Below are 26,435 nucleotides of genomic sequence, written 5' to 3'. Positions count from 1 at the left end.
TTTATCAGAGATGTGCTCATAAGATTCTTGGAAATAAGTCATTCAGCATGAAAAAAGCATAAAAAACAACTAAACAACTAAAGAAATGTTGATCGACTAAGACCAAAATGACCGATCAGTCAACTAATCAACTAAGAGGGAGCAGCCCTAGTAATCAAATGTATCAATGCAGTAAAATAGGAGGGATTAGATCCACTGTGGTTTAGAGCCTCATCTTTTTAAGATGATATACAGTAAATGGTTATCCTAGAAGTAAGTAATGTGTATACTAGGAGTAATACTACTACTACTACTATTATTAAAATTATTGAACTTGTATAATGCAAGAAAAATTACTTACAGAGGCTGTTTGCCACAAAGCAATTACTTCATGATTTGCAGTGTTTAGTGATTTTAATATTCTCTTATAGCCTATATGGATATTTCTGACAGAACAAAATATCATTGACGAGGTAAAAAGATATCAGTGTTGTGACTGGACTCAGATCTGAATTAATGAGACATGCTGCTGCATATACAGTAGAAGTGTTGAAATGTCCACACTTCTACTGTATACACAGTATATCTACAACAATAAGGGAAACATGGTGCCTTCAAATGGGGTCGTGTTTACCGTGTTCACGAGAAGAGTCCATATGAACGTTGTAATTCTTCGTAATTTTATAATATGTCTGAGGAAAATGTTGATATTCCCAACAGCCTCATCTTTTTCCTCTGTCATTATGCCTTTGCATTTCCTGCATTATGTTTCCCACTTTCTAGCTTGCTAAATTGTTAACCTCTGTGGCTTCTAGACGCCGACAGTAACGTTAATATTGCCGTTGCTTAGCAGCGGTGTTCTTCACGACTTAACCACTTGAACGCCAAGCATATCGTGTACACGATGTCACATGTTGTAAACACGAGCTCACGAGTTTCATTTGAAGGCACCAAGAGAAACACAAAGAATGGCTGTTGTCATGACGATACTGAACAACACATCCTGTACCACCTGGATAATGTAAGTAAAGCTGTATAAAACTAAGTATTACAAAGTGATGCAGAAGCAATTAAGCTCCTCACTCACCCTTAGGGGAGCTCCTCCACCTTCATCCCCTCCTGCCCTGTTTCTGAGATCAGCTTCCTGTGTAGCTCCTGGTGGAGGAGCCATGGATGAGTTATCTGCATACATCACAAACACATAGCAAACACTGTAGAAACACTGCTGGAAGGATTCACGGCACATTAAAACCTGTGTAAACATTCATGATTTAACAACAGTTTAGTTTCTCAATTTTCTCACTGTACATATTTGACTTTAGTCCCAATGTTTCAGTGGTTATGGAGTAGTACTCCAACATCAGAGCAGCAGCTCCAGTAAACACGGTAGCGTAGACAGTGCAGAAACTGAAAGCTGTGGTTCAACACAAGCTGCATCTCGAGGGGAAACAACCCGGGAGACCTGCAGCGAACACAGAGGAGGAGCACTGCAACAACACAACAAAGGGCTCAATTTGGCTTCAGGAAATTATCTGCGTTCATCAAAAATTTACTCTGAATCCATCTTTAGTCTGCTGTAAATCTATATTAAGCACAGTGTGGTGTCCCTGGGTTAATAATGAGTCTCTGGGCGGGACTGAGAGGACGTGATGATCAACAGTTGGCACGGCGAGGCTGATCGCAGCAGGCGGTGCTGTTGTGGCGTAGCTGGTGTGAGAGCGTGCCCAGCACCTGGCTGGTGCCCCGGGGGGAGCTGGCAGATGGTAGTGACACTGGGGGTGTGCATCCTCATATACCGAGCACGACTAAGCCTTACTCCCTGGGAGAGAGCGCAAAGAAGGAGGGCGCCTGCAGGTGAGGACAGGAAGTAGTGCCAAACGGAGGACTACAATGGACAGGGCTGGAGAGGGTCACAACGTGCCCCAGGCAGACAGATGTTTCAGCTCATTAAGGCTTATAATGCAGGTCTGCATACTTTACCCAACAACTGAATTATTAATGCCTGCAATGTCTGCATCTTTCTCTAACCTGTCTCTAACCCATTTGCAATATTTTCTGCTGCTATGTATAGACACGACTCAGGCTAAACATGCACTGCTTCGGTGCATCTATGTGTTCTGCCAGGCTGAGCACTGTTTAGAAACACACAGAGATTGCCAAGAGTGTCATTTACACATCGCCTGATGAGTGCTTATCCACGGGGACCTTTGTGCTTAAAATGTCATTGGCTGAGGCCCCTCGGAGCGCACACAAAGGTCACCAGTGACACCGGCTCCGCAGCTCCTTATTGATTCCCGATCTGCTGCCATTATTCCTGACAATTACAGACGGAACTGAAATTCTAATCATGGAAATGCATTCAGCGTGAGGGTGTATCTGGAACTGTAATGTCGTGCAAATACATGTATAATTCAACCTTAAGGTCATGGATTCCCCCGTGTGTTCCCACTGGTGCATCAACATGTGTTGTGATTTAATGATAATAATAATACTTTTATTAATATTAATCTACTGTCAATTAAAGACACATTTTGAATGTGGAAAAAATGGTGATGTACAATATCACCTCACAAAATGAGACATGACAGGCTGATAAAGTAGATAGAACGATAGATAGATAGATAGATAGATAGATAGATAGATAGAACGATATAGCGATAGTAATAATAATAATAATAATAATGTAGAAATTGGTGGCAATAAGGAATAATCCCACAACATTATTCATATTCAACATTAATTATTATTAGTTATTGTCAGATGGATATTGCGGTTTGTTGTGTGTAGTGGTGTGTGCGTGTACATTAGTGCGGCAGCGGCACTGAAACGGGGAAGATGGAGACAAACAGAAGAACATGTCAGCCTGCAGCGCGAAGCTTTGAATATTTCTCATCGAAGCTTCGAAGCCCAAAAAATGGTATTCGGGACAGCCTTACTAAATTCTTGTCTACACCTCTGTATATATGTTTTTAGTACTTCTAATTATTACATACTACATTCCTGTTTACACTGCTGGATACATATATTACTTCTCCTCATGCATATACAAACTACATGCTGTTTGCATTTAGTTTTCCCATCTGAAAGACTAAATCAACTAAATTACAAATTTACATTTACATTTCTATTTTATACTTACTTATGTTTATATTTATTTTAAATTAATTTCATGCCTTAGATTATCATTTTGCTTTTACATTTACTTGTGTGTTTTCCCCTTTTATATATACATATTTTATGAGCATTGTTGAAGGAACCTGAGACCAAAGATTTTCTTTTCCAATGACTGCTTTGCTGGAATTGACATATGACAAATAAAGAACCTTGAACCTTCAGGGTTCACGTGCAGCGGCATAACAGCTCCCCAAAAGTGAAGCCAAAACATGTCAATTGCCCCCTGGTGGATGGCTGTTAGTTTAGGAAGCGCTTGATTTGATATGCAGCGGAGTTTTCTATGGGCGGACCACGCATTTTAAACGTCAACATCGCAGTCCATCATATTCATTTAATTTTGGAAAGCCGAAATCGTGATCGTGATTGATAATGGATTAACTGTGCAGCCCTAGCACACAGTAGCTTTCATTAATGCGAGTATACATTTCAAATACATTGATAGCACAATGTAATTAAATGTGTCGTCATCAGACTGGCACATATTTTTTATTTAGAACTGAAGACATTTTCATATTTGAACGAAGCAAAAGATCAACAAACACAAACAGAGCTATGTGGCTGTACTGTATATGGAGAGGGTGAGTGTGTATGAAGTGGCCTGTTGCCTGCCTGAGCACAGATGGTGGCAGAGCAGGATGTACCGACCTGTACTTTTGCCCACAGGCGCGTGCACACTCACACATACATACAGAATAATCGCATATGCATGGATGCATATGTAAATACTGCCCTCATACTGTACATACACACCCACACATAGGTGCTGATCAGCCAAGTTAAGAGCTCATTGTATGGCACAGGAAGCAGCTCTAGATGGACAGATTGGTCATTTAAGAAGGTGTCACACAGGTTTTACTAAGATCAGGAGTCAAAATCCCAACATGCTCTGTAATCAAAACAGTTTCTTTCCTTTTTTTTTAATGGTAACGCAAGACATCCAGACATGTTGATCAAAGACTGACTGCGGTTCACAGAGACATCCAAGGCCAAGCAGCATAATTAGTGCACTGGAACGATCAATAGTCCTCGCGTGGGGGGTTGAATGCGGAGGAAAAAAGCAATCTAAGGAACATTTGGAAGAGAACTGCTAGGGAAAGCAAAATCCAAACATGCGGCATACATTACAAAGATTTGCATCTGTAGCAGGGATTCAACTCGCTGTATGTAATGAATACATCAGCATCAGGCTGTCCTTTTTAAATCCTCATTAAAACCACTAATATTCATTATTTATATTCCAAACAGAGATGGCCACAACATATTGATTACCAACAAAAGCTATTGAGAGATCCTCAGTGAGCATACAGACAAGTGGTAAAGACTGGAGACAAATGGCGAGGCGTAAAGACAGGAAGACGGATAGATAGGTAGATGAATGAAGGCGAGGTTTCAGCCGATCGATCGGAAGAGGATGAGTAGAGCTCCCTCGGGGGGAGCGGGGCCTTTTTAGCACCATGTGAGAAGGGAAGGATGACATGTTTCCCTTTTGAGGTGCTGAGTATGTGAGGGAGGGAAATGCCATCATGGCCAGGATGGAAAGATGCATGCGAGTGTGGCCGCGGCGCTCTGTGGCGTGACAGACGGTGATAGCGAGTGACAAACAGAGCTCTCTGAGAGAGGAGAGGAAGACACACTGGTTCTCCAGACTCCAGCTCCCCGCCATGACTCTGGGATGTCAGCCATGCCCTGCCCACCCTTGCTCGGTTACAGCGATCAGGAGAAACACAAGAGCTTTTGATTTGATCTGGAGGCTTTTTGATACATCATCCCGTCGTCTTTCTGGAAGTACTTCAGGGGGAAACCCAATTAAGGTGGGCCAAAAAAGCGCACGACAAGCATACCTGAAGTCAGCCGTGTGCAGTGAGGTGTGGACGGTGGAAGCAGGAGGGTGGAAAATATATTGTGGTCACAGCCAATCCTGCTGCTTGTGGAGCGGAAAGCATCATGACATCTTTTAAAACCAAATGACACATAAAAGAACAGTTCAGTTACAACATTATAATTATTATGAACAATAACTCATTATTAAGAATTCTACTATCCAGAAATATTTTGAATACAACAAAATATAAAAGAAAATGTTCAGCTGTTTCTACCAGTATATGTATAAATGCATATGTCATTTACGTTAGATTGAGTGATGGGGAACATGGCTTCTGTGGAAATAGAGAATTGCTCCCTGATTTCCAGAATAATAAGAATTTCTAACGGCAACCCCCACTCACAAGAAGGCATAAATGAAAACATGATGTGGGCGTCGACCGGCATCCCTGCTGCAGATTAAGGTTCTGACACTCGGCTAGGAAATCCATTTGAGCGAACAAAATAAATAAAACATTGAGTTTCACCATTTGTACCTTGGCAACAGCTTTACTATTATTAGAAGAACGGTAGGTGCGAGAGAGACAGAGATGGGAAAGCTCCAACTGTGTCCAGACAGGCCAGACACATAACCCGGTCTGAAAATGATATTGTGACGCCAGAGGATCTATACAGAACAATCACTATTATTAATATCATCAGAGATCAGAAAAGTGAGATAAAACTGATTTATTAATGTGAAATAATAATAAACATCTAGTAGAGTATATTATAAGAAAGGAAATTAATTATAAAAAAACCAAATCTTTTCCTTTTAAGATGACTCTGTGGGAAGGACAGTATGACCCGTAAAGAAATAGTTTAAGAAACATTTAACACATTTTAAAAATTCTTATTTGCTTTCACATTAGACGGGAAGATCGATTCTTCTGTCATACCTGTACACTTATTCTGAATCTACAGCTAGCTGCCGGTTAGCTTATCTTAGCATAAGAATTGGAAACATCTACCCTGGCTCTGTCCAAAGGTAACAAAATCCACCTACCAGAACCTCTGTAGCTCGCTAATTAATATGCTATATCTGCCTTGTTTATTCCGTGCAAAAACTAAGTGTAAAAATTACATATTGTGTTTTTTTTACGTGGTGGTTTATTTTATAGACTGTGTAAAATATGGACGTATTCTCCGTGACGTCACCCAAAGGTTTCTGAAGAGCCCTTGTGAAGCTCGAAGTGGGTGGCTCCGGTTGTCGCCATCTTGGCAGCGACGACGCAGCCAAACTCACAGCTAATCCAAAAATGGGCAAAGAGGTGAATCGGTGGAGCTGAGGCGGGCCAAGGGTGACGCAGCAGAGCAGACAGCTAGCAACTAGAGACCTGGTACGGCGACCCACCTGTCACTCAAAGTGGCAACACCCGCAATAATGCCTCACTTTGAGGTTTAATATAATTTAAACGGATGACTCGTATAAAAATTCCCCACCTGTATAGTTGTCATGAATGAGGAAATTAGCTATAGAGACCAAAACGTTTTTTTGTACCGCGTTGGCTTCATGTCTCAGCACTGAACGTTGCCGCTTGGTACAAACATGAATGTATCAATCCAATCAGCCAACTCTCAAAAAAAGTGAATATTGGTATTTCCCAAAATGTCAAACTATTCCTTTAAAAAGATGATGAAAAATGACCCAGATCTAAAAGGTAGACATTGGTGACAAAATGTCGATTCAACAGAGGTCTAATCAGTAATGGCGGTTCCTTTCACGACATACACGCCCACATTCCCTTCACGCGTTCAAGCTCTTTAGCCTGCGATGCACAGGCCAGTTGTCCATTGTCTCTCTTAATTGATGTCAGAGCCCTGAGGTGCATTAGTGCGTTGCAGGATATGCGCATGCTGGTGTGCATTTGCCCTCTCTGTAAGAAGCACCCGGCCTCGCCCACCAGCTGCACAATACACCCAGAGCATATTGATTATACTGCTCATGGAGGCAGAATAAAAGCTGGGGGATATTATTTCTGACTGACCTGTTTGAGTGATAGTAAGGGACAATATGAGCCACGGTAGGCAGAAGACCTACTTTAGAGGATTCTTCAGGGGGCTTTTCCAAAGCTTGCAGGGGCGCCTAAAAGCAAGACTGATTTATTGAGCAGGAGTAGAAAGAGAGACCACAAATCCCTCACGCCGTCCAATCTGCAAACATGGCACATCTCTACTGGTCAGTTTAAGTTATGCAGTATCACATGCAAGCATTTAAACTCAGGCTATTCAATACCACCTGGTGGGCAGAAGATCAATGGAAAGATTCAGTTCATATCAAATTCTCACTTTGCTTGATTAAGTTAGCATCTTTTTCATCTCGCTGGCACAGAGCTGCAAAAAAGGAAAATTGCGATTGGGTATCTTATCAGATATTCCAAGATCTAATTAAAGCAAAATGATTTGTCCACATTATAATTGCTCGAATCCACAGCCCGTTAACCCCTCCCTGGATATTCATCACCGCTAGAGGATTTAATCCATTTATCAGCCCAATAGAGGAAAATGTGGGGATGATAATAAATTTATAAACTAGCTCATGTTGGATGGGGAAAAGTGTGCTGACCTCACACCCAGTGAAGGTTGTAAATGTGAGTGGTAAAAGGAAGGAAACAGGCACAATGTAGCACTTGGGCACAGCAATGTTGCTGCCACAGTGGGGCAGTAGTCCATTAAACTATAATCCAGTACTGTAGTATAAATCCTCCTCAGCAGCGGCAGCATTCACTGCATAATTCACCTGGCAAGAAATACTGTTGATGGTTAGCAAGGCTAGCATCTGTCATTGGGGAACTAGAACCACAGAACTTCACAAACAGTGATTACAGCTCAGATCTCTCAAGAGGGTCCTCCATTAAAAACGCTGCACAAATCAATGTTTACGACCACAATAAAAAAACTGCAAACTAGAAAGCCCCCAAAGCCCGATTCATCCATAAAATCTGTTCTTTACACGCCGAGTTAGACCAGATTCAAGCTGATTTAACCTGAAACCAGTCCTCCAGTCCTTCATCTCCCCGCTGGAACTGACCCTGCAGTTTAGTCCCAATAACCACAAAATGAAAAAGGCACTACTGGTATTACTGCCCACAGTTATACTGACCTTGATTCAGTAATATATAATAAGCATCACAGAGATATTCAATACTACTACTGTGTGAAGCAGAATATAGCGGAGCTCAGGCCAAAGGTGTGTGGAGTCGCGAGCAAATCTGTAGTACATGGCATTACCTATGATAAATGTAAATGTTTTGTGCTACTAGTGCTAGTAAGTTTGGTTAATTCAAAATAGTTTTACAAATAAAAGAACAGCAGTTAAATGAGGCCTGCCCACATGAAACAGTCATAAATATTATCTCATAATAAACATGATGAAGGGTGATTGTTCACCTTGACTTACTTTCCTTTTAATAGTAGCACAGTAGGAATGATATGCATTTAATTTGACCTCCTATAGATCCATATTTGCAAGTCAAGAAAAATCTTGACTGATGTGCAAAAGAAGAACATCGATCAGCCATAACATTATGACAGCACTCTGACCAGTCTGCGGCTACACAACCCCACACGCAACAAACTGCGATGCTCTGTGTGTTCTGACACCTTTCTATCAGAACCAGCATTAACGTTTTCAGAAATTTGAGCTGCAGTAGCTCTTCTATTGGATGGGACAACACGGATCAGCCTTCGTGCCCCACGTGCATCAATGAGCCTTGGGTCTGACCCTGTCGCCGGTTCACCGGTTTTCACCGGTTTTCACCGGTTTTCACCGGTTTGATGCATCAAATAAATGCCATAAATCAAAATCTGTTATTTTAAAAGGTAATCTCAATGTGATCTTGAACTCAGTAAACCTAAATAAAGGATAACTAACATATCAATCTGCACAACATATCAGCTTTGCTTCTCTCTGAAATATATTTTTAAGATTGTACAAAATACATTAAATTTGTAGATAAGGTCTGGATATTATAAAATCATTATTGAGTTAAATAAAAATGTTTGGATATTTGAAGAAAAGGCAACAGAGAATGTAATGGGATACGCATAGTTACACAGGAAAGGGTAAAGAAAGCATGGATTATTCATGTCTATTCCCACAGTGCAAACAGCTCCTTTTTGATGGATTGTGCCCGGGGCGCTCCTCCCTGCTCAATACCAACAGTCCCAGGCAGCCCAGCCTCATGCTGCTCCACGCAGCCGGGATGATGAGCTCCCCCAGAATCACAGACAGGGCCAGCGGCTCTCATCTCCCCTCGATATCGCAGACATAACGATGGTGTGTGTGGTCTGAGGTGAGCCTAAATTTAAACTAGAGAACCAGGAGGAGGGTAGTAGAGCAGAGAGGTAACAGGAGACAAGTGCTGACGGCGTTCGACTGAGCTTATAAGGCCCTGTCATACCAATCAAACGACAGGGGGAGGTGCAGGGAGGCGGTGAAAGGTACGCAAAAACATTGTCACCTTCAGTACAGTGTTACAGAACATATTTCTCTGCACCAGTTTGTTATCCAGAAAGAGACTTTGGAGCGTGTGTCTTTGTGTGGAGGGGTGAGCTCACCTGGACTGGCTCCAAATGGTAGCTGTGTGAAGGCTGCAGGGGTGTTAACACAAGGAGGAGGTGATGCTCCGACTGTCAGCTGGCACAGCAGATACAAAGACAGATATATATATATTCAACATTTTATTCCCCTCTAACACCAAAATATCCAGTGCTGCTGTTATTGATTCAAATTTTACAGTCTTTAATGCACAATTTTTTAAAAATATATACATATCATCTGTTACTTTGTAACTATGTTTAGAAAGGTGCTATACAAATAAAGATTATTACTGTCAATATACCTACTCCTACTCACTGTACATATAGTAAATAGACATCTTTATATGCTGTACATAATTCGGTCCATGTATATCCATTCAGTATTTATTTCTTTGTACTATTTTTATTGTTTACATTTAAATAATATCAATATATATATATATACACACATTTTATTTTATTTCTTATTTTATTGTTGGTCATTGGTGCTTTTTATATATATTTATGTAATATCTATATACACATTTATTTTTTTCACTACTTGTGTACATAACAGTCCTGTCTACTCCTCACCTTTATTTGTCCAGCTTTGTTGTTCTTTCTCCTAGCTGTTATTTATATTTCTGTGCAAGTACGTTTCATAAAACTCACATACTGTACAAGTTCCTTGTATGTATATACTTTGCAAATAAAATTGATTTTGATTCTGATTATGGTTTATTCTGATTTGTGGCATATTCTGTGTTACCTGTTTGTCTTTAACTCATTGTTTTTGCGGTCTATATTGGCAGGACATTCTTGGAAAGTAGATTTCTAAGCTAAATGAGGATTTCTTGGTAAAATAAATAAAGGTTAATTAAAAAAGGAGAATAGAGATCATGGCTACAACACAAATTATTTTTGCAATGGAACCACCAATGGATTCATTTTGTTTTTAATGCAATATGAGTAAAGAAAATAAAAATAAAATAAAATGGAGAACAGGAAAAAATACAAATTAATTCCTAGAAATACAGCAATTCAGAGATTGAAAATGCATATGCAGTATGCAATGAATACATGCAGAGATAACTGGGTTTAAAGGGAGCTCTGACTCCTGCCTTCAATGACATCTCAGTCTGCAGCGCTGAAATACTGTAGCTTTCCCTCTACATGAGCTCTGAACTGAGGGTGAACCTGAGCTTTTCTTCCCACTCCTATTTAAAAGAGACCTATCTGTAGACAGCGGGAGTCACTGCCAAATTCTTCCTGGCAGAGGATTTAGAAGACGTTCAATATAAAGAAATCCAACACGATGCGGGTCAAATCTCAATAACAAATATCGCCTGAAGCCGTCAACACCCCAGACAGCAAGTGATAGTGCAGACTGTCTGGCCCGCTGATGAGAAACTGAGTAATCCTGAGATTTCACACTTTGAACACATTCCATGCCATCTCCTAGCATTCAGCAGGTGAAGACGGACAGCAAATTAACTCCTCTAATGGTCAACTAACCAATTCAAAATACCTTAGCAACAGTTAGAATCCGTCACTCTGCGGACCTGATCGTCAACCCGTGACTTTGCCGTCCTCCAATGAGCTCGCTTCGCCGCAGAGGGGAGGAGGCTGCCGTTGGCAAATAAAGCAGAGACTCGAACAAAGGGAGGAGGCTTCAGAAACATTGCTGGACCATCAGTATTCCCTCCACATCCACTGCTATTGCTCATTGAGAGCCCTATTTAGCCTCGTGTGTAATTATTCTGTCACTTAACAGGCAGACACCATGCTCCATGAATGAGCAGACCCATGCTCGACAATTATCACCATCACTGAAGTCTTTTCCTGGGCCGTCGAGCACATCAAGGCAAAGCAATTTTTACACAGATATGTGCGTTTTGCTGCCAATATTCCCAACAAACCACTGAGGAAAATATGGTGCGTTAATATTCAGAAAGAGGCCAGTCAAGTGCAACAGTTTCTCAGAAGCATAAGCCGAAATTTTCACCTCCAAATTAACGTCTTTCCTCGGTGGCAGAGAGACTTCAGAGACACATGCATATCAATATGTTTCTCTTCTCTTGATGTTGGGAGTTCAGTCAGTGCTTGAAAGGTTAGCTGTATTGGTGAAAGCAGTGATGGGACTTTAGAAATTGTGGGTTGCTTTTAAACACTGAGATTTATTTGAAGACACATTTGCATCATCGCACCTAAACAGAGCTCTGCATTTCACTTTGAGTCAGTTAGTGTGGCTGAAAATGAAAAATAACTAAGGTATTAACCTCTTCCACCCCTTGAGGGTGCCGGCGCCCTCGGCCGACTTTACTGTCTATCCGAGATTGTAGGCTCAGTTTTAGAGCTAAAACAAAGGTACCGGCTTCATATGAAACATACTGAATCCATTGGTACCAACCACTGTCGGGAAGGAGGATAAATAATGCACCAAGTTAGGGCTACATTTTGGCGAGGAAAAACTGGCATGGCGAGTTTCAAAGGGGTACCTTGACCTCTGACCTCAAGATATTCTAAAAATGTTTTCTACATACTGGGGTCCCTAAACAGTCTTGGAATTACATGAATTGGATATCACTGTAAAGCTGAGACTCTTGTGGATCCAATGAGCCCAATTGTATTCATGTGTGATGATGTTAGTCCCCATAAGAGCCATTTCATTATAGTGAGACAATTTTTTCTAACTTGACATCACTGTATAAAATGACCTGTGGTGACCTCTAAGATAATCACAGCCTCATGAAACTCTACAGCCACAAACTACAGACCTAGGGCATTCAGAGGATTTATGGCTTTCCTAGGTATATTGACAATAAGGGTGTTTCTGAGTAGTTTCCAGAAAAGAAGTGCTCACCATCCAATCGCCGACAAATGCAATTCTTGCAGAAATCTCCAAATGTCAAACGTTTTTGACACCAAATCACAGCATGATTTGGTCTTCCTCAATGTCTTGGTGTCTTAATGTGATATGTTGGAGGGATTATTGATAATTTTTATTAATTCTCGATCGGTAAAAAATGGTTAAATTTAGCACCAAATCTGTGTAACAAATGGTATCAACCCAAAAATTGCTGCAAGAACTTATGAGACATAACAGAGCATGGGAATGGAAATAATATACTTCTATCATAATGTTCTGAGCCCTTTTATCCTTTCAAAATTTATTTTAATTAATTAATGAATACATTTTTTTCTGATTTATGACTAGAACAACTTGAGACACAGTGCTGAGCTGCATCTCACATTAATCTTCAGGTTCCCAGCTTTCAGATGATGGACACTACTTCTATGTGACATCTACTGTTGACCTGCAATCTCCCACTAAAGACCCCCTGTACCCCCCTAAAAAATAAAAAAAATGGGTCTGTGAAAATGAGGGGGAGAGTGGTAAAGGTTAAATCCATACCTGAGCATGGCCTAGCATAATGTGCATTAACTGGCCAAAGCTCTACAAACAGCTTCATCATTCTATGATCTGGTGCCTGCACAACAAACATGATCTCAATCAACTATGATATCTCATAACAGTTATAGTGTCAGTCATATCTTCTCTATTTTGACATATCCCATGTTGGTAACTGCTTTCAGAGTGCAGCAATTAACAACATGCAGCGATGCTAAAAATGCTGCACTCCACAGCTCTGCATTTACAACAGTCTCATCTTTGAACATAAATACTGAAAGACCTCTCTCCTGCCTGTTTCTTCTCTACCACGTTCAATTACAGGATTAAAAGACCAATTAATCTTTGAGCAGCAGATAGAGTAGGATTGCTTGAACACATTCATGGCTTTTAGCATGTCACATAAATTCAGATGGGATTCGGCAGAAATCATCCCAATGAAATGAGCCCCAGCAGGTTGGTAAACCTTGACCCAGACGGATCATGTTCCATGCTCTGAGCTCTTTGTACCGTAATGTACAATCTGAAGCCGAGCCCACACAACATTACCCAATCACTCCATCCTATTTGGTGGTGTTGCACTCTTTGGCTGCTCACCCTCCCTGTAGGACTGCAGCTCCTCACGGGAGGGGCTGTGTGTGGGCTGGTGGGTGCAGCGGGTCACCTCCTGACTCCTCCGCCCACCAGGACTCAACCACTCCACTCTGCGTGTGAAATGCAGAGATGCAAACATATGCAACATACTGAGGAGATAACGCTCAGACGATTTTATTTGTTCTAATAAAGCCAGTGAGTTTTTCTGAAGAACTCTTTCCCTAAACTGTACGTCACACAGCGGAGATTCACGTCGTCATGGTGTTTTCTAAAAAGTTGTGTTTATCTTCAGGGCCACCGTACAATACACTACAGGTTAATATCACTATAACATAACTCTGGTTGTTTCCAGCAAAGAAACCTAATTTTAAAACTTCACAAACACGAACTAAGTCACTATAAATCTATAATCATAAAATGGATTCCCCTGCTTAAAGTATATGTACAAAAAATATTCCACTTACATGCTACCAAACAAGTAATCTATTAAGCAAATCCAATCTATTAAACAACTCCTCAGTACATTATTGTTTTCCATACTGTGTGCACACATGCAGCAGAGTCTGACCAGCTTTTTTTAAATTCCAGAGGAGGCAAGAGGTCCTTTCCACTGAAATAACACTGTTCTGTTTCACAAGATGTTATAAAACCCACTTCCACAGAAATCAGTCCAGCTCAAAATGCCTGGCTAATCACATGAACAGCCCTCTATCCAACCAATCCTTTGAACAGGCTAATCAAATATGCTCCCTCTCCCCTCAGAGGCCTAATCCCTCTTAGCCAGGACGTAAGAAACGTGCCACCTGCTTCCAGTCATACAGCTCGAGGCCTGACCGCCCTTGTGACACCACGCCGCCCTTAATCTCTTCAACAAATGCATAGCTTCATCTAGATGCCACTGCTGGATCTGGACTCACCACATACATATATGTTTCCACCATCACTCGTCAAACTCACAATCCTTTCAACTGGCTTGCAGGTTGGGATTAATGGATTTTGACCCATAATATCCATTAGAAATTAATAAAAACATCAGCGTTTTTCTCACTTAGGACAAAGTATGTGAGGGGAAGTAACATTTATCGGGCAATCCTACCCTATGAGACAATCAATTCTGTTAAAATATAGGTTCACAATTTTTCAAGTCTGTCTTAAAACAATAGTCAGGTGCGCAAAAATAAATTTCAAAATGTATATGAAAGTAATATGACGCTTCAGCAGGCTGAAGCCACAGCTCAGCATGGTAACATTGTCTATAGAAACAAGAAAAAAGGGGAATGAACGGAAGGAATGATTACAGTAAGCAAAAACGGTTTTGACGTAAATATGTTCATGTCTGGTATTGTTTTAAGATCGTAGACTGTATACAAGAAGAGGACGTAGTCACCGTGACGTCACCCATTGGTTTGTGGACTGCTGTTTTGAAGCCTTGAGTTCGGCTTTTTGGCCAACGGCATCTTGTTTTTATGTAACCAGAAGTGACACGAGAGGGTGTAGCTAAGTACAACTGAACGCTGAATAAGACATTTTTACGCAACCGAAAAGTTTAGAATTAACTTTCATGAACTGAAAACACACTGTGAAAGGGTTAAAGTTGTAAAACGAAAACACAGACAACTCCCAGACCGGACAACACCGTGATAACGACCTGTCAATCACAAGGTAGCCACGCCCTTAAGTATACCCTGCTTTATGGTCTATGTGACTCTAAAAGGGACCATAATTTACTAAATGAACATCATGCTGTATTGAAAAGACTTGAAACTAGCGATTGAGAGCATAAACTCATGTTTACGATGTTTACTGAGGTAATAAATCAAGTGAGAAGTAGGCTCATTTTCTCATAGACTTCTATATAATCTGACTTCTTTTTGCAACCAGATGAGAAAGAAAGATTGCAGGTTTAAGACACTTCTGCAATGGCTTCACTTTTCAGACCCGGAGGTAGCCCACTGTTTAAGACACACTTTAAAAAATGTGAACCTCTCCTTTAATCATATAACTTATATTGGATTAAGCCAAACTGCCTCGAGCCACTGATTAGCAGTGAGGAAGCTATAATCTCTAATTCATGCAATATCTCCACAGAGATGTGGTGACACTGACAACTGACTGCCACAGTGAGGATAAAGCTTTTTTTCCAAAAGTAACATCTGTTCTAGATTCCCAAACTTCAAGATGAACCATATTATAAGGACAACTGGGATTACTGCACATCAACTGGCTAGTAATCAAGGGTCTAGTGTCAAACAACATTTAAAATAACTACATTTTCATATTATGTTTTCTAAACAAAAGAATAAGCATCATCTGAAGTCAGCTTTATGAACCTTTTAGGAGAACGCATGTGAAGATTTTTCTACCGAGCGTGTGTCACTGCTCTCAGCTGAGACGATGGCTTATATGTGAAATGTATGAGAATAAATTTTGTATGAAGCATCAAACTATATTGAATCGTGCTTTGACATGTTAAATTCTCTGAACGCTGCATACATAAAAACACGACTCAACAGTAAATGAGCCAAATCTTGTATTTTGTGTTGAAACGAGGACAGCGCTGTCATCTTCCACAAACTGCCTACACAATATTTTCAGGATCAAATCAGACGAGGCTGAGATCTGAGTGTACTGAAAAAGTAGAGCAGTAGTGTTGAGATAGATCTTCGTATCAAAGTTGCCTTTAATTTGCCGTTGCAGTAGCCCATTCAGGATAACATGGGCTGTTTAAACAAGGCTGGAGATGTCAGGCTGCATTAGCATCCAGGCAGACTCTGCAGCACCCAGAGGATTCAGCAGTGCCGGGAAAATCAGTCATTAAATTTGCAGGCGGTCTGCAGAGCTCCACTGTCTGCTCACGGGATGAGGGGCAGCGTTTTATGGCCAGGATGCATTTACCACAGCACTGGTTCATATTTCTGATTCACCCTGCAGATAAAGAGTCGCCTGTAACATAATGACACAGAAGCCCAGGATGGTTTTGGTGAAGTTTAGTTGCACAAAGACGAGCAATATATTTTTATCTCTGAATTTTGAAAGAGATAGTGTGCCGTCTTTGAACAGCAGGGTGTTTAAAGTGCCCATTCAATATTTACAGAATACTAATAAGACTCCAGCTACCAAAAAAAGGACTGTGCTAAAAATACACATTTGGCTCTAGTTCATGCTTAGAATAAGAGGTGTTCACATTATTATACTGTGAGCTTTAAGTACATGAAATGTGCATTTCAAAATAAAAGCTGAATGCCATTATAAAGCCGTCATTTTTGACAAAACTGTTCAATGAAAATCAACGAACTGCTGTGTAAAAGTCAGCAACCATTTTATTAGATAATAGGTCCGTCACAAAATCAGATTTTCACTTCACAATTAACATTGCCAAAAGAATTCATGATAACGATATTATCGTGATATCTATAGACAATTATAAAATATTGTTTATTGTGCATTTTGTCTTTTTTGGTAAATGATTACACTCAAAATACAAGTGTAGGGAGGTGGAGAGAGGGTCTGTAACTATTAAGGAGGTGCTGGATTATTTACATGATGTTATCATGTGTGTATTATCAACAGGATATTGATATTTCATTTCAAAATATCACGGTTATCGTCAATACCCCGTCAAATCGCGTCAATATCGCGACACCCCTATTAGATACACCTGTACAATCTAATGCAATCCAATACTGTCATGATGCCTGTAATGTTTAATTAGTATTAACTTTATTAATTGTAATGTATTTTGTACACTGTCAGAGGTGTTTACTCAATTATATGTTTTAGCATTGAGGTCATAGTGGTGGTGGTGTTGTACCTGACTGCATTATATTCAGAGGTGTTTCTAATATTCGGCAACACTCATATAGGTAAATACGGAGGACAGAAATTAAAAACACTTATCAATATATTGTAGTCCAGTACCTTTAACTATAACCTCAATATTTAACATGTATTTTAATTTATACATTTCCAACAACATCACCAAAAATGTAACATCGTAAACTTCATAAAGGTGGAATTAATGGCAGAGCTGTTGTGTTGAATTGCATTAGATGGTACATAGAAAAGTGGCCAGGGAGTGTGTACGACATCAACTATAGGATTTTAAAAACATTTATAATATTTGCTCACTAAATAATGTGCAATGTACGCCCTCATGGAAAAAGCTGTTCGGTGTTCACACAATAAAAAAAGATGACTGCAAAACAAACTGTAATTTATGAATCTATTCAAGTTTGTTGTTGTGGCAGCCAATATTTGAGACACGTATTCACAATTGTTGCTCTGCCATTATCTTTCTGATTGCTGGCGTGATATTTGCCACTTCGGCAGCTAAACGCTGACTTTGTTTACAGCTCTTTGTTCATCTATTGTAAACAAAGGATTTTTGTTGTTTCTCATTTTCAAGTGCCCTTCCCCCGTCTACCTTTTGTCTCTGAAAGCCCTGGTTTGTTGTCAGAAGCCTTCAATTGGAGCCTGCCCCCTCTGCTGCCTCAAAGCCGCTTGCAGATGAAAAATTTATGACTGTATGCCTTGAAAACCTCCATTTGAAGTGCTGCTGTTCCTCTGATGCTGCCCCCACTGATGGCGACTGCGTCTGCCGCCTTCATTCGACCCGCGCTTTTCCTCACAGTGGGAGTGCTAATCAGGGAGAAAGGGTGGGACGGTGTCCGAGGCTTCACACTCCTTCAGTGGTATTCACTAATCAAGGACAGGCCTTTTTTTGCCTTTGTGCAATAATAAGACTTTGATTAGCTGCTTTTAAAATCCACTGACTGTAAATTCGCCCCCACACAGTTCTCTCAGTTCAGCAACGTGTCTGCATATTTTTGTAGGTTTTTCTTTTATTTATTGATGAAATTACTCATTTCTTTTTTTTTAATCTCGGGCAACATCTGTGATGTTGCACCTGATTGCACCTTAATTGTAAAGGATCACTTGCTGGATGCCCTTTTATTTCAGCTGGAGATTAATTATCAAGTGTTACCCTCCTTTGCCACATAGTTAAATGTGTTCATTGGCAGTAAAGTGCCAGCATATTCAAGACCCTCTTTAGGATATATTGGCATTTTACTTAAGTCTATTAATAATTAATAATAATTTATTATTTCAAAGGCTAAACACTGCAGAATGGCTATTTAAATATGGATAACACAATTTTTTTTTAGTTCAAGTTCTCTTGTGGAAAACGTTTAGCACATTTTCCCCAAAGAAATGTCATAACTAAATACAAACAGAAGCAAAGAGTAAAAAATAAAAAAAAAAGGGGGATCAATCTAAACATTGCAAGACCCATTCATAATTTGATGAGAATATTCTCACATTTTCAAAGTTTTAGAAACTATAGCTGAAGCCTTTTAAACTGGTGAAAAGTGCACTCCGGTTCACAAGACAACGTATCTTCATACAACAGTTTGTATGATATCTTACGTAAAGTTATTCCAAATTTTTCGTGCGTTTTCCTACGAATGGCCACCAACATGTGTCAATTTCCACACGTTACATGCAGTCTTTTCAAAATAAACTTCCATCTTCACAGGAAACAACTTTGTTACATTTAGGTAACAAAACAACTTGGTTAGGTTTAGGAAAAGATACTTTAGGAAAAGAATACTTTTCGTAGGTATAGCTACGAACGGTGTTGAGGGGAGCCTAAACAGAAAAGAGTCCCAGATGTTGTTCATTATTGGGATTGTGTCATCTTCAAATAGGAGTATTGTGTAACACTTCAGATATGACACTCACACTATGTTAAATAATAGCTGTGAACCATGTCTTTCATTCAGCGGTGAAGGATTTAATCACCATGCACAGTGACAATGAGCAATGACAACCCTCGTTCCAGGACCGAACATGTGGCCGTTGTTTCCCCAACGCCTCTCCATCCCCAAGATCCTCGGTAAACCTGAAAAATATGTTTTTACACATCCCTTTGGGTGGTTGTGAAATGTGCAAACAATATGCTAAGGAGTGAATGAGTAACACCATATACGCTGATTGTGGCATTATCATTCACAACCATGTTCATATTAGCAAAACAAGAGATTTCCAGGTGTACTAAATCTTTTCAAAGAAGATGAAATAGTTAGGTTGCTTCAAAATTTGAGCCACATAGTAACATACATAGAAAATATCAATAATTTACATTTGAGTAATACTTGTCAAAGGATTCCTGTGTTCAAAGACCTTGGCAAAGCCTGCTCTCATGCACCAAGTCACACTGGTTCCTAAGCAACAGGTAATTTCACAACACATACTGCTGTACGTGCAGCAGCAGCTTTTCATAGCAGGGTTTCAAGCCAATATAAAGTCACATCTGACGGCAACCTTGAGCCACTCAATACTGTTCAAAAACCTCTGTTCAAAGCTGGGAGGGGGTGATGTCACACTTGTCACTGGAATAATTAGTTGAGGACAATGAAGCACAATGAAGCAGCATTCATCTTCAGCAGCAAGGTCTTCTCCAGCGCCATGTGAATCAACATTCCCCCGCACAACCTGCGGTTTCCAGGCGCAGCCTCAGGTTGCAGAGTTTAAACAATTATGATGAAAACCGACCCATCACGAAGAGGTGGCTTCTAAGAATATCCTCATCAGCTTATAGAGATAAAAATATTGAGGCAAAAACTTGCGGTCAAGTTTGAATGATTCAACAAGACGTGCCTGTGGAGACTATTCATAGTTAAATAGATGTGAGAGAGAGTGATGTCAAAATGAGATAAAAACTTGACAGTCAACTAGAGACACACTGATGAAACTGAGTCAATGTAATCATTAGTTTCAACACATTATGCATATATGTGTATATGCATTAATTACCAACAGGAACTAGCCATTCAATTTTGAATTATGTGAAAGGATGGTGATATTCTATAGTTTTATTATCGTTAACGAATCCCATAAAAAGACAAAACCCAACAATGAATTGATCCAAAGTACTTTCTGTGTAGCCAAAGGCTAATGTAGCGCATTACTCTATGCCATAGAGTCCTTTGTTGTCCAAAAACTATGCACTTGAGCAACACGTCAACGGCAACTCTGTGACAATGTAGCTGGCCACGCTGTCCATTATGTTGCTTTTGTTGCTCGTAGAATGAATTTAGCATAAGCTGACGAAAACACAATGATTCTTAGTTTCAGGTGATTATATACTAATGAAAACATAGTCATGAATATCATATTCTATTTCTGCAAATAGATCCCCGAAATGTTACACACTGTTCCTTTAAGTGTTTTCTAAACTAATACGTGTCACTGCAGATAGTGTGTCATATCTCTCAGTATTTTATCTGCAGAAGCTATTTCCTGCAAAGAATTGACCTTGACAAAGTGCAAATTTTGACACACAAACAAGCCAATCAATGGAAACCAAGAATAGGACTTTTTTTCATGACAAACATTTAGTTGTACCTCATAGCTACAAAAACACATGTTACTAATAACATTAATGAGGGCTCCATTCTACACCAGAGCAACGCCACTGTCACATCGCCAATGTTATTGTGACTGGGTCAATTGATTACATGGTTTGAGCAAAAGGTACTATATATATATATATATATATATAAATATATAAAATAAACGTATTTCTTACTGTATGCAGCATATAGCATTCAGTCATCTAAAGCAGTCCAATTCATTTCATTCAAAATGTATTTATTCATACACTATTTTCTGCCCATCAGTACAGTATGTAGCTGTTATTAGATGGCAGGGCGGATTCAGCTTCAGACTCTGAACATGATAAATCATTTTGGTTTGGGGATTCAAAAAAAAGCTCTGTGCTGCTGCTGATGGACAACAACACGCCACTAGCTCAGTCTCACGGGAATCCAGACTAGTCAATAATTCTGAGTATAGCGAGACATTTTATAAGGAGGCAGAAAGATAGTGGACTGTAAAAAAAAAAAAAAAAAAAGCAGGGAGGAAGTGCAGAGAGGAGATATGGGGGAGAATGAAGGCTAACTCCTGTTTGCCTGTTTCTGACCCAGAGCAATAACATGTCAGCAGAGGCTTTCAGGGATTCTAGCTGTCGGTCAACACAATACTCAATACAGGGGAACAGTGGATATGGAGTACAGCAAAATAAACATTTCTCTTCCTTTTTCTGTGGCCTGTGTTTTATCAGAGAAATACATGTGATGTGAGATAATATGTGAGGGAATCGTTGTGCTACTACAGTTATACAGGAGACGAAAGTGCAGACACAATAGAGCATTGATCAGTGTCTGCAGCGCAAATGCAAATCACTGCAGACAATATTTGCATGAGTCGTAGTTAGCCGCTTGATAACAGTATGAGTGATGATGTGAGATATTAAACTGGCCAGTAGCATGTGTATAACTGACAACTAGCCTGACAAATGAGAGAGATAATGATCTACAAAAACAAATTCAAAACAGGGCAGATGATTTGTCTCATGGAGGGCAAAACTGCAGGTAATATTGTACAATCCTTGTGCTTATTAAGAGAAAAATTATGGATTCTGATAAGAATAAAAACATGTTTGATTCTAATTATTACGGGAACATTTATTGAACACAGGCGAAAACAAGAAACCAAGTCAATAAACCACTCTGCTGTTGTTGTTGCGTCTTGTTTTTTTTCCTGATTGACTATACCTGATGGGGCAGATTATGTTTTCAGTCTCCGGCATTCAGTGGAAACACAAACATGTACACGCATTTCATGACACAATGCAATAACCACACAAAATCACAATCTGATACCACAGAATAGATGTTACATCAAGCTAGAACAAAGGCTTTTTTTTTTACTTGAAAGCAAACAGCCGAAGGCATGTAACATCTAAATGTTGCTGCCTACTAAATGAAAGGAGGAGTCTTGCAGCGCTGCACGGCTCCTGTTCTCCAGAGACAGAAATTCCCAGCAGGTATAAGGCGGATCTTTTGTCAAGATCAGAGTACACTTTGAAAAATAATGATGCTCTGTAGAGTTTCTTTATCTGTCGTACATATTAATGGATCAATGGAGATGATAAACGGCGTGACATTTTTTGAATTCGCTTTATAGAAATCTGATAAAATAAATTCTGCTTTTTAATTTCTCACAAATTGCACCTGTACACCTCTGCACACAAAATTATTCTCATTTTGAAAGACAAAACAAATGTATCCACGATTATAATTAGCTGCAATAACAACACTTCTGAATTGACTGCACCTTTGGGGTCTGTTAAGCAAACTGGCTCTGAAGTGCCACTATCCTTCCCCCATCTGCACGCCACCTCCCATCTACTCACTGGGGCACGTCCATGCAAATGACAATCTGTTGCCGCCGTTCTAATTAAGGTCACGTGAAAGAGAGCGGGATGACTCCTTGAGCTCAAAGAGGCATTTTTATGATCCAATCTCAGCCTATTGAGGAAGGTAAGGACTGTGATGTTATGAAAAGTGTCTCATAAATCATCTTTGAAGCAGCATTTCAGAGCCTTGCAATAAAAAATATAAAAAAAAGAGTAAAAAATAAGAAGTGACATGATGTAGTCTGCCCTGCCCATAGCATGCCCACAGGGGGTTTCCTTTACTGGCTTATCGTCAACCCTCTCCGGGAAACGTGACTCAGTTCTCCACGGTAGCCATCTGGGAAATCAATACCATGATGTCACTGTGACAGCAGCTGGATATCAAAACCAATACTGATAATACATCAGGGAAACCATGATCACAAATGCAGTAACATAATACTTGGCAGATGTTCCCAAAAAGTGCATAAAAGCACTACTGCTGAATGATTGCGATGTTTATTTCTTCTATCTAACTATACCTGTCTGTCTGTTATTCTCATATCTTAAGAACTGCTAACTTGATCTACTTCACATTTGGCGGGTGCATTGCTCAGTGCAGTGTCGAATGTGGTGCAATTTGGCCAGATGGTGGCGCTATAACAATGAACTTTATGTTTTGGCCTACAACTTTTGAACCATAAGTCTAAAATATTATTTTCCCTGGGTCCAGACGAATCTATCCATATAAGCCACGCCCATTTGTGTCTGAAGTGATTTTCCACCAATTTGAATTTTGTCCAAATCTGATTTTTCACAACTACTCCTACAAATTTTGAGCAATCGTCACCAAATTTGGTACAGAACATCTCTGGACCAATTTTTTATGTTCCGTACAGTTTTGCTATAGCTGTCCCACAACGTTAGCTCCAATGCTGTGGGTAGGGCTTATATTACAAAAAAATGTCATATCTCCTGAAAGCCTTGTGCTGTTGTGACCACATTTGGTGGATATGTGTAGATACGATGTCTGAGTGATCATGGCAAATTTGGTGCCATTTGGCCAATAGGTGGCGCTGTAGCAGCATCATCTAACTATAAAGGAAGGAATCTCCATCTGTCTGTCTGTCTGTCTATGTATGTATGTATGTATGTATGTATGTATGTATATATGTATGTACAGTATGTATGGCTGCCCTTCGCATATCTCCAGAACCGGTCATCCAATCAACCTCACACTTACCGCGGTTCTCGACAGAGCTGCAAGCAGAACTTCTGTGGACCAGAAATCCGGTTCCGAACAGGCACTGCACTAGTGTGGATAATTCCATAGTGCACTAAAGGCTGAGCTGCAGAAATAACATCACATATTATCATCTACAGCGCAAAACTGCAAGCACCTTTTCATGATGAAACAGCACACACACAGTACCAACACAGTAGCAGGAGGTGACACAAATGTTGCTTTGACAATCAACTCCTGTCTTTAAGAATCACTGCTCTCTTTCATCATCTGATCCCGACTCTGAAACACATCAGTTCAGATTATCTGAAAGTCATTTCATTGCAGATCTGAACACTTCAATCAAGCCCTAAAGCAAATACTCCAGTTTGAGCATTACAAAACCTTGTATTTTATAAATTACACAAGCGTTTTCTCGTGTCAGACCGTGTTTACCAAAACCTTATTTATGGCTGCTAGCATTCCTCCTTTAGTGTTGGATGAATACATGTGCCTTTGTTCCAGCAGTGACATGTGGAGAGCAGCCTTTTGCTAATGGAGTCTGGCGTGAGTGATCTTTGCAGGAGACCTACGCGGTGTGACGGCACTGCAGTCTCTACGGGATTTGCCGTCAGCTTCAGAGAACACCCAGATTCCCGGTCGTCTGGCCATTTGTGCTGAAGTGACTTTTACAAATCATCGCGCTGACCACTTCCCCGTCTTCAAAGCAATCGCTGCAATCCATTAATGGTGACAGAGTGGGGATGGGTCTGGTGTTTGAAACTCAAAACGAAACTCTTTCCTGCACAAATCCATGTATAATCTACAACTTTCTGTGTTATATAGACAACTTATGTGACGAGGTTATCAACGCACCGCAGGTAGAAATATTATCTGTTGTTAAATCAAACTGTAATAAAAGGCATTTACATCAACAGTGTAACATTCCCTTATCTCAGAAGTAACCAGGCATTTATCTCTGTTCTCAGAAAACAACTGCTTCAGTAACACACCTCAGAACAGGAACATTTTATGACTGCGGGTCAAAATCCCTCCGCTGACAGGAGACCAGGTAGAAACCAATACCTACACTGATAAGAAACCATCTTTCCTATGCTACAATCATTTCTGTTATGAAAGGAAAACAGGTTTGATTGCTTTTGTGCCCAATGGAAGCAATGTGATCCTTAATATTGATCCACTTCAGCTATAACCCAGAAGTCTCAAACTCCATAATAATTGCTGTTGTAGGAATAATGATAAAGACTCCAACATGTTGAGCAGAGACATATAATATTAAAGCTTCAGTAGGCAACACTTTTTTGGCATCATTGTGCAAAAAATTCCATAATAACCTTTCAGCATATTGTAATTCAAGTGTTCTGAGAGATAACTAGACTTCTGCACTTCCTCATGGCTCTGTTTTACAAGATGATTCTGAAAACATTTGTGGCAAGACATAGGAATTAACGAATATTGATTTATATTTGATCAGCGGTGTCTAGTTTGACCATTTGGTCGGAGTTCGCGAGTGATTGACAGCCGGCTCTCATAGATGGCAGCACATCTATATTGGCCTCACTTGTCAGACCCGGAGGTTGCTCACTGAATCCAACAACAACAACAACAACGCAAAAATATTGCGTAAAAATTGCTATAGAGTTAATTCAACATTTCTCTGACACATTTGAACAAAAACGTAAGCTTAAAAAATGCAGGATATATCGCAAGCTAGTGTATTTTATTGTTTTATATTATACATGGGTTTAATAATATTGCAAATCCCCTGTATGCTATCAATTATAATCATGACGACATTAAAAAACTATAATTTCAGAATGGAGAAAAATGGAGAATGGAGAAAAACATTTTTAAATCTTGCTATCAGCCAAAGTTCCACCTGCGAGGCCAATACGTGGGCGTTCATACAGTCACCATTATAAAACCTCCTAATGTAGCCTCAGAAATATCCTCACATCACAGACATTTTTTCTCTCTGTCTTCTGTGCATAGCAGGATATTCCCCACAGCTGTTGATATCCGAGACAAGCTCTTGATTCAGCCTCATTCCAGCAGAGACGTGTGAAAGTCAAGCATCTCTGAACACACAGTGAGACGCGTCTGCAGTTTCAGACTATGAATACATTATTCATCAGAAAAAATCTAACGCTTGCAGACTGGGAGGCATCCTCTCTTATGAAAACTGGTCAAACTCAAAGGCCCTGTGGCACAAGTGATGCTCTGCTTAAAGGCATGCAAAATAACCAGACATTGGATTTACAAACCCCATGGAGGAGTCACTTAAGATTTGATTCCAGCTATGGAAAATACACAAACGTTCAATACTTTCTGTATTTTAAAGGTTTCTTTTTAACACAGTGGTGATCAGAGCAACCAGGATTCTGAAATAAAGGTAGGATGGTTTCCAATTT

The 26,435-nt window shown here is 40.0% G+C and overlaps 1 protein-coding gene across 8 annotated transcripts in view; it reads right to left on the bottom strand.

Annotated features, from left to right (window-relative positions):
* ccdc33 (coiled-coil domain containing 33) overlaps positions 1–26,435 on the bottom strand; it is a 56,540-nt gene that overhangs the window by 23,839 nt on the left and 6,266 nt on the right. For 6 of the 8 annotated variants that reach the window (XM_037768062.1, XM_037768060.1, XM_037768068.1 and 3 more), the window contains exons 5-6: positions 25,107–25,109; positions 1,067–1,161 (exon numbers count right to left, since the gene is read on the bottom strand). In XM_037768062.1, coding sequence (XP_037623990.1) covers positions 1,067–1,161; positions 25,107–25,109 — 98 coding nt within the window. The remainder of the gene's footprint in view (positions 1–1,066; positions 1,162–25,106; positions 25,110–26,435) is intronic. The other 2 variants (XM_037768064.1, XM_037768066.1) reach the window with 2 other exon arrangements.

The sequence above is a fragment of the Sebastes umbrosus genome, chromosome 4 (assembly GCF_015220745.1).
Source record: "Sebastes umbrosus isolate fSebUmb1 chromosome 4, fSebUmb1.pri, whole genome shotgun sequence".
Classification (NCBI taxonomy): domain Eukaryota; kingdom Metazoa; phylum Chordata; class Actinopteri; order Perciformes; family Sebastidae; genus Sebastes; species Sebastes umbrosus.
This window is presented reverse-complemented; position numbering and strand designations above follow the sequence as displayed.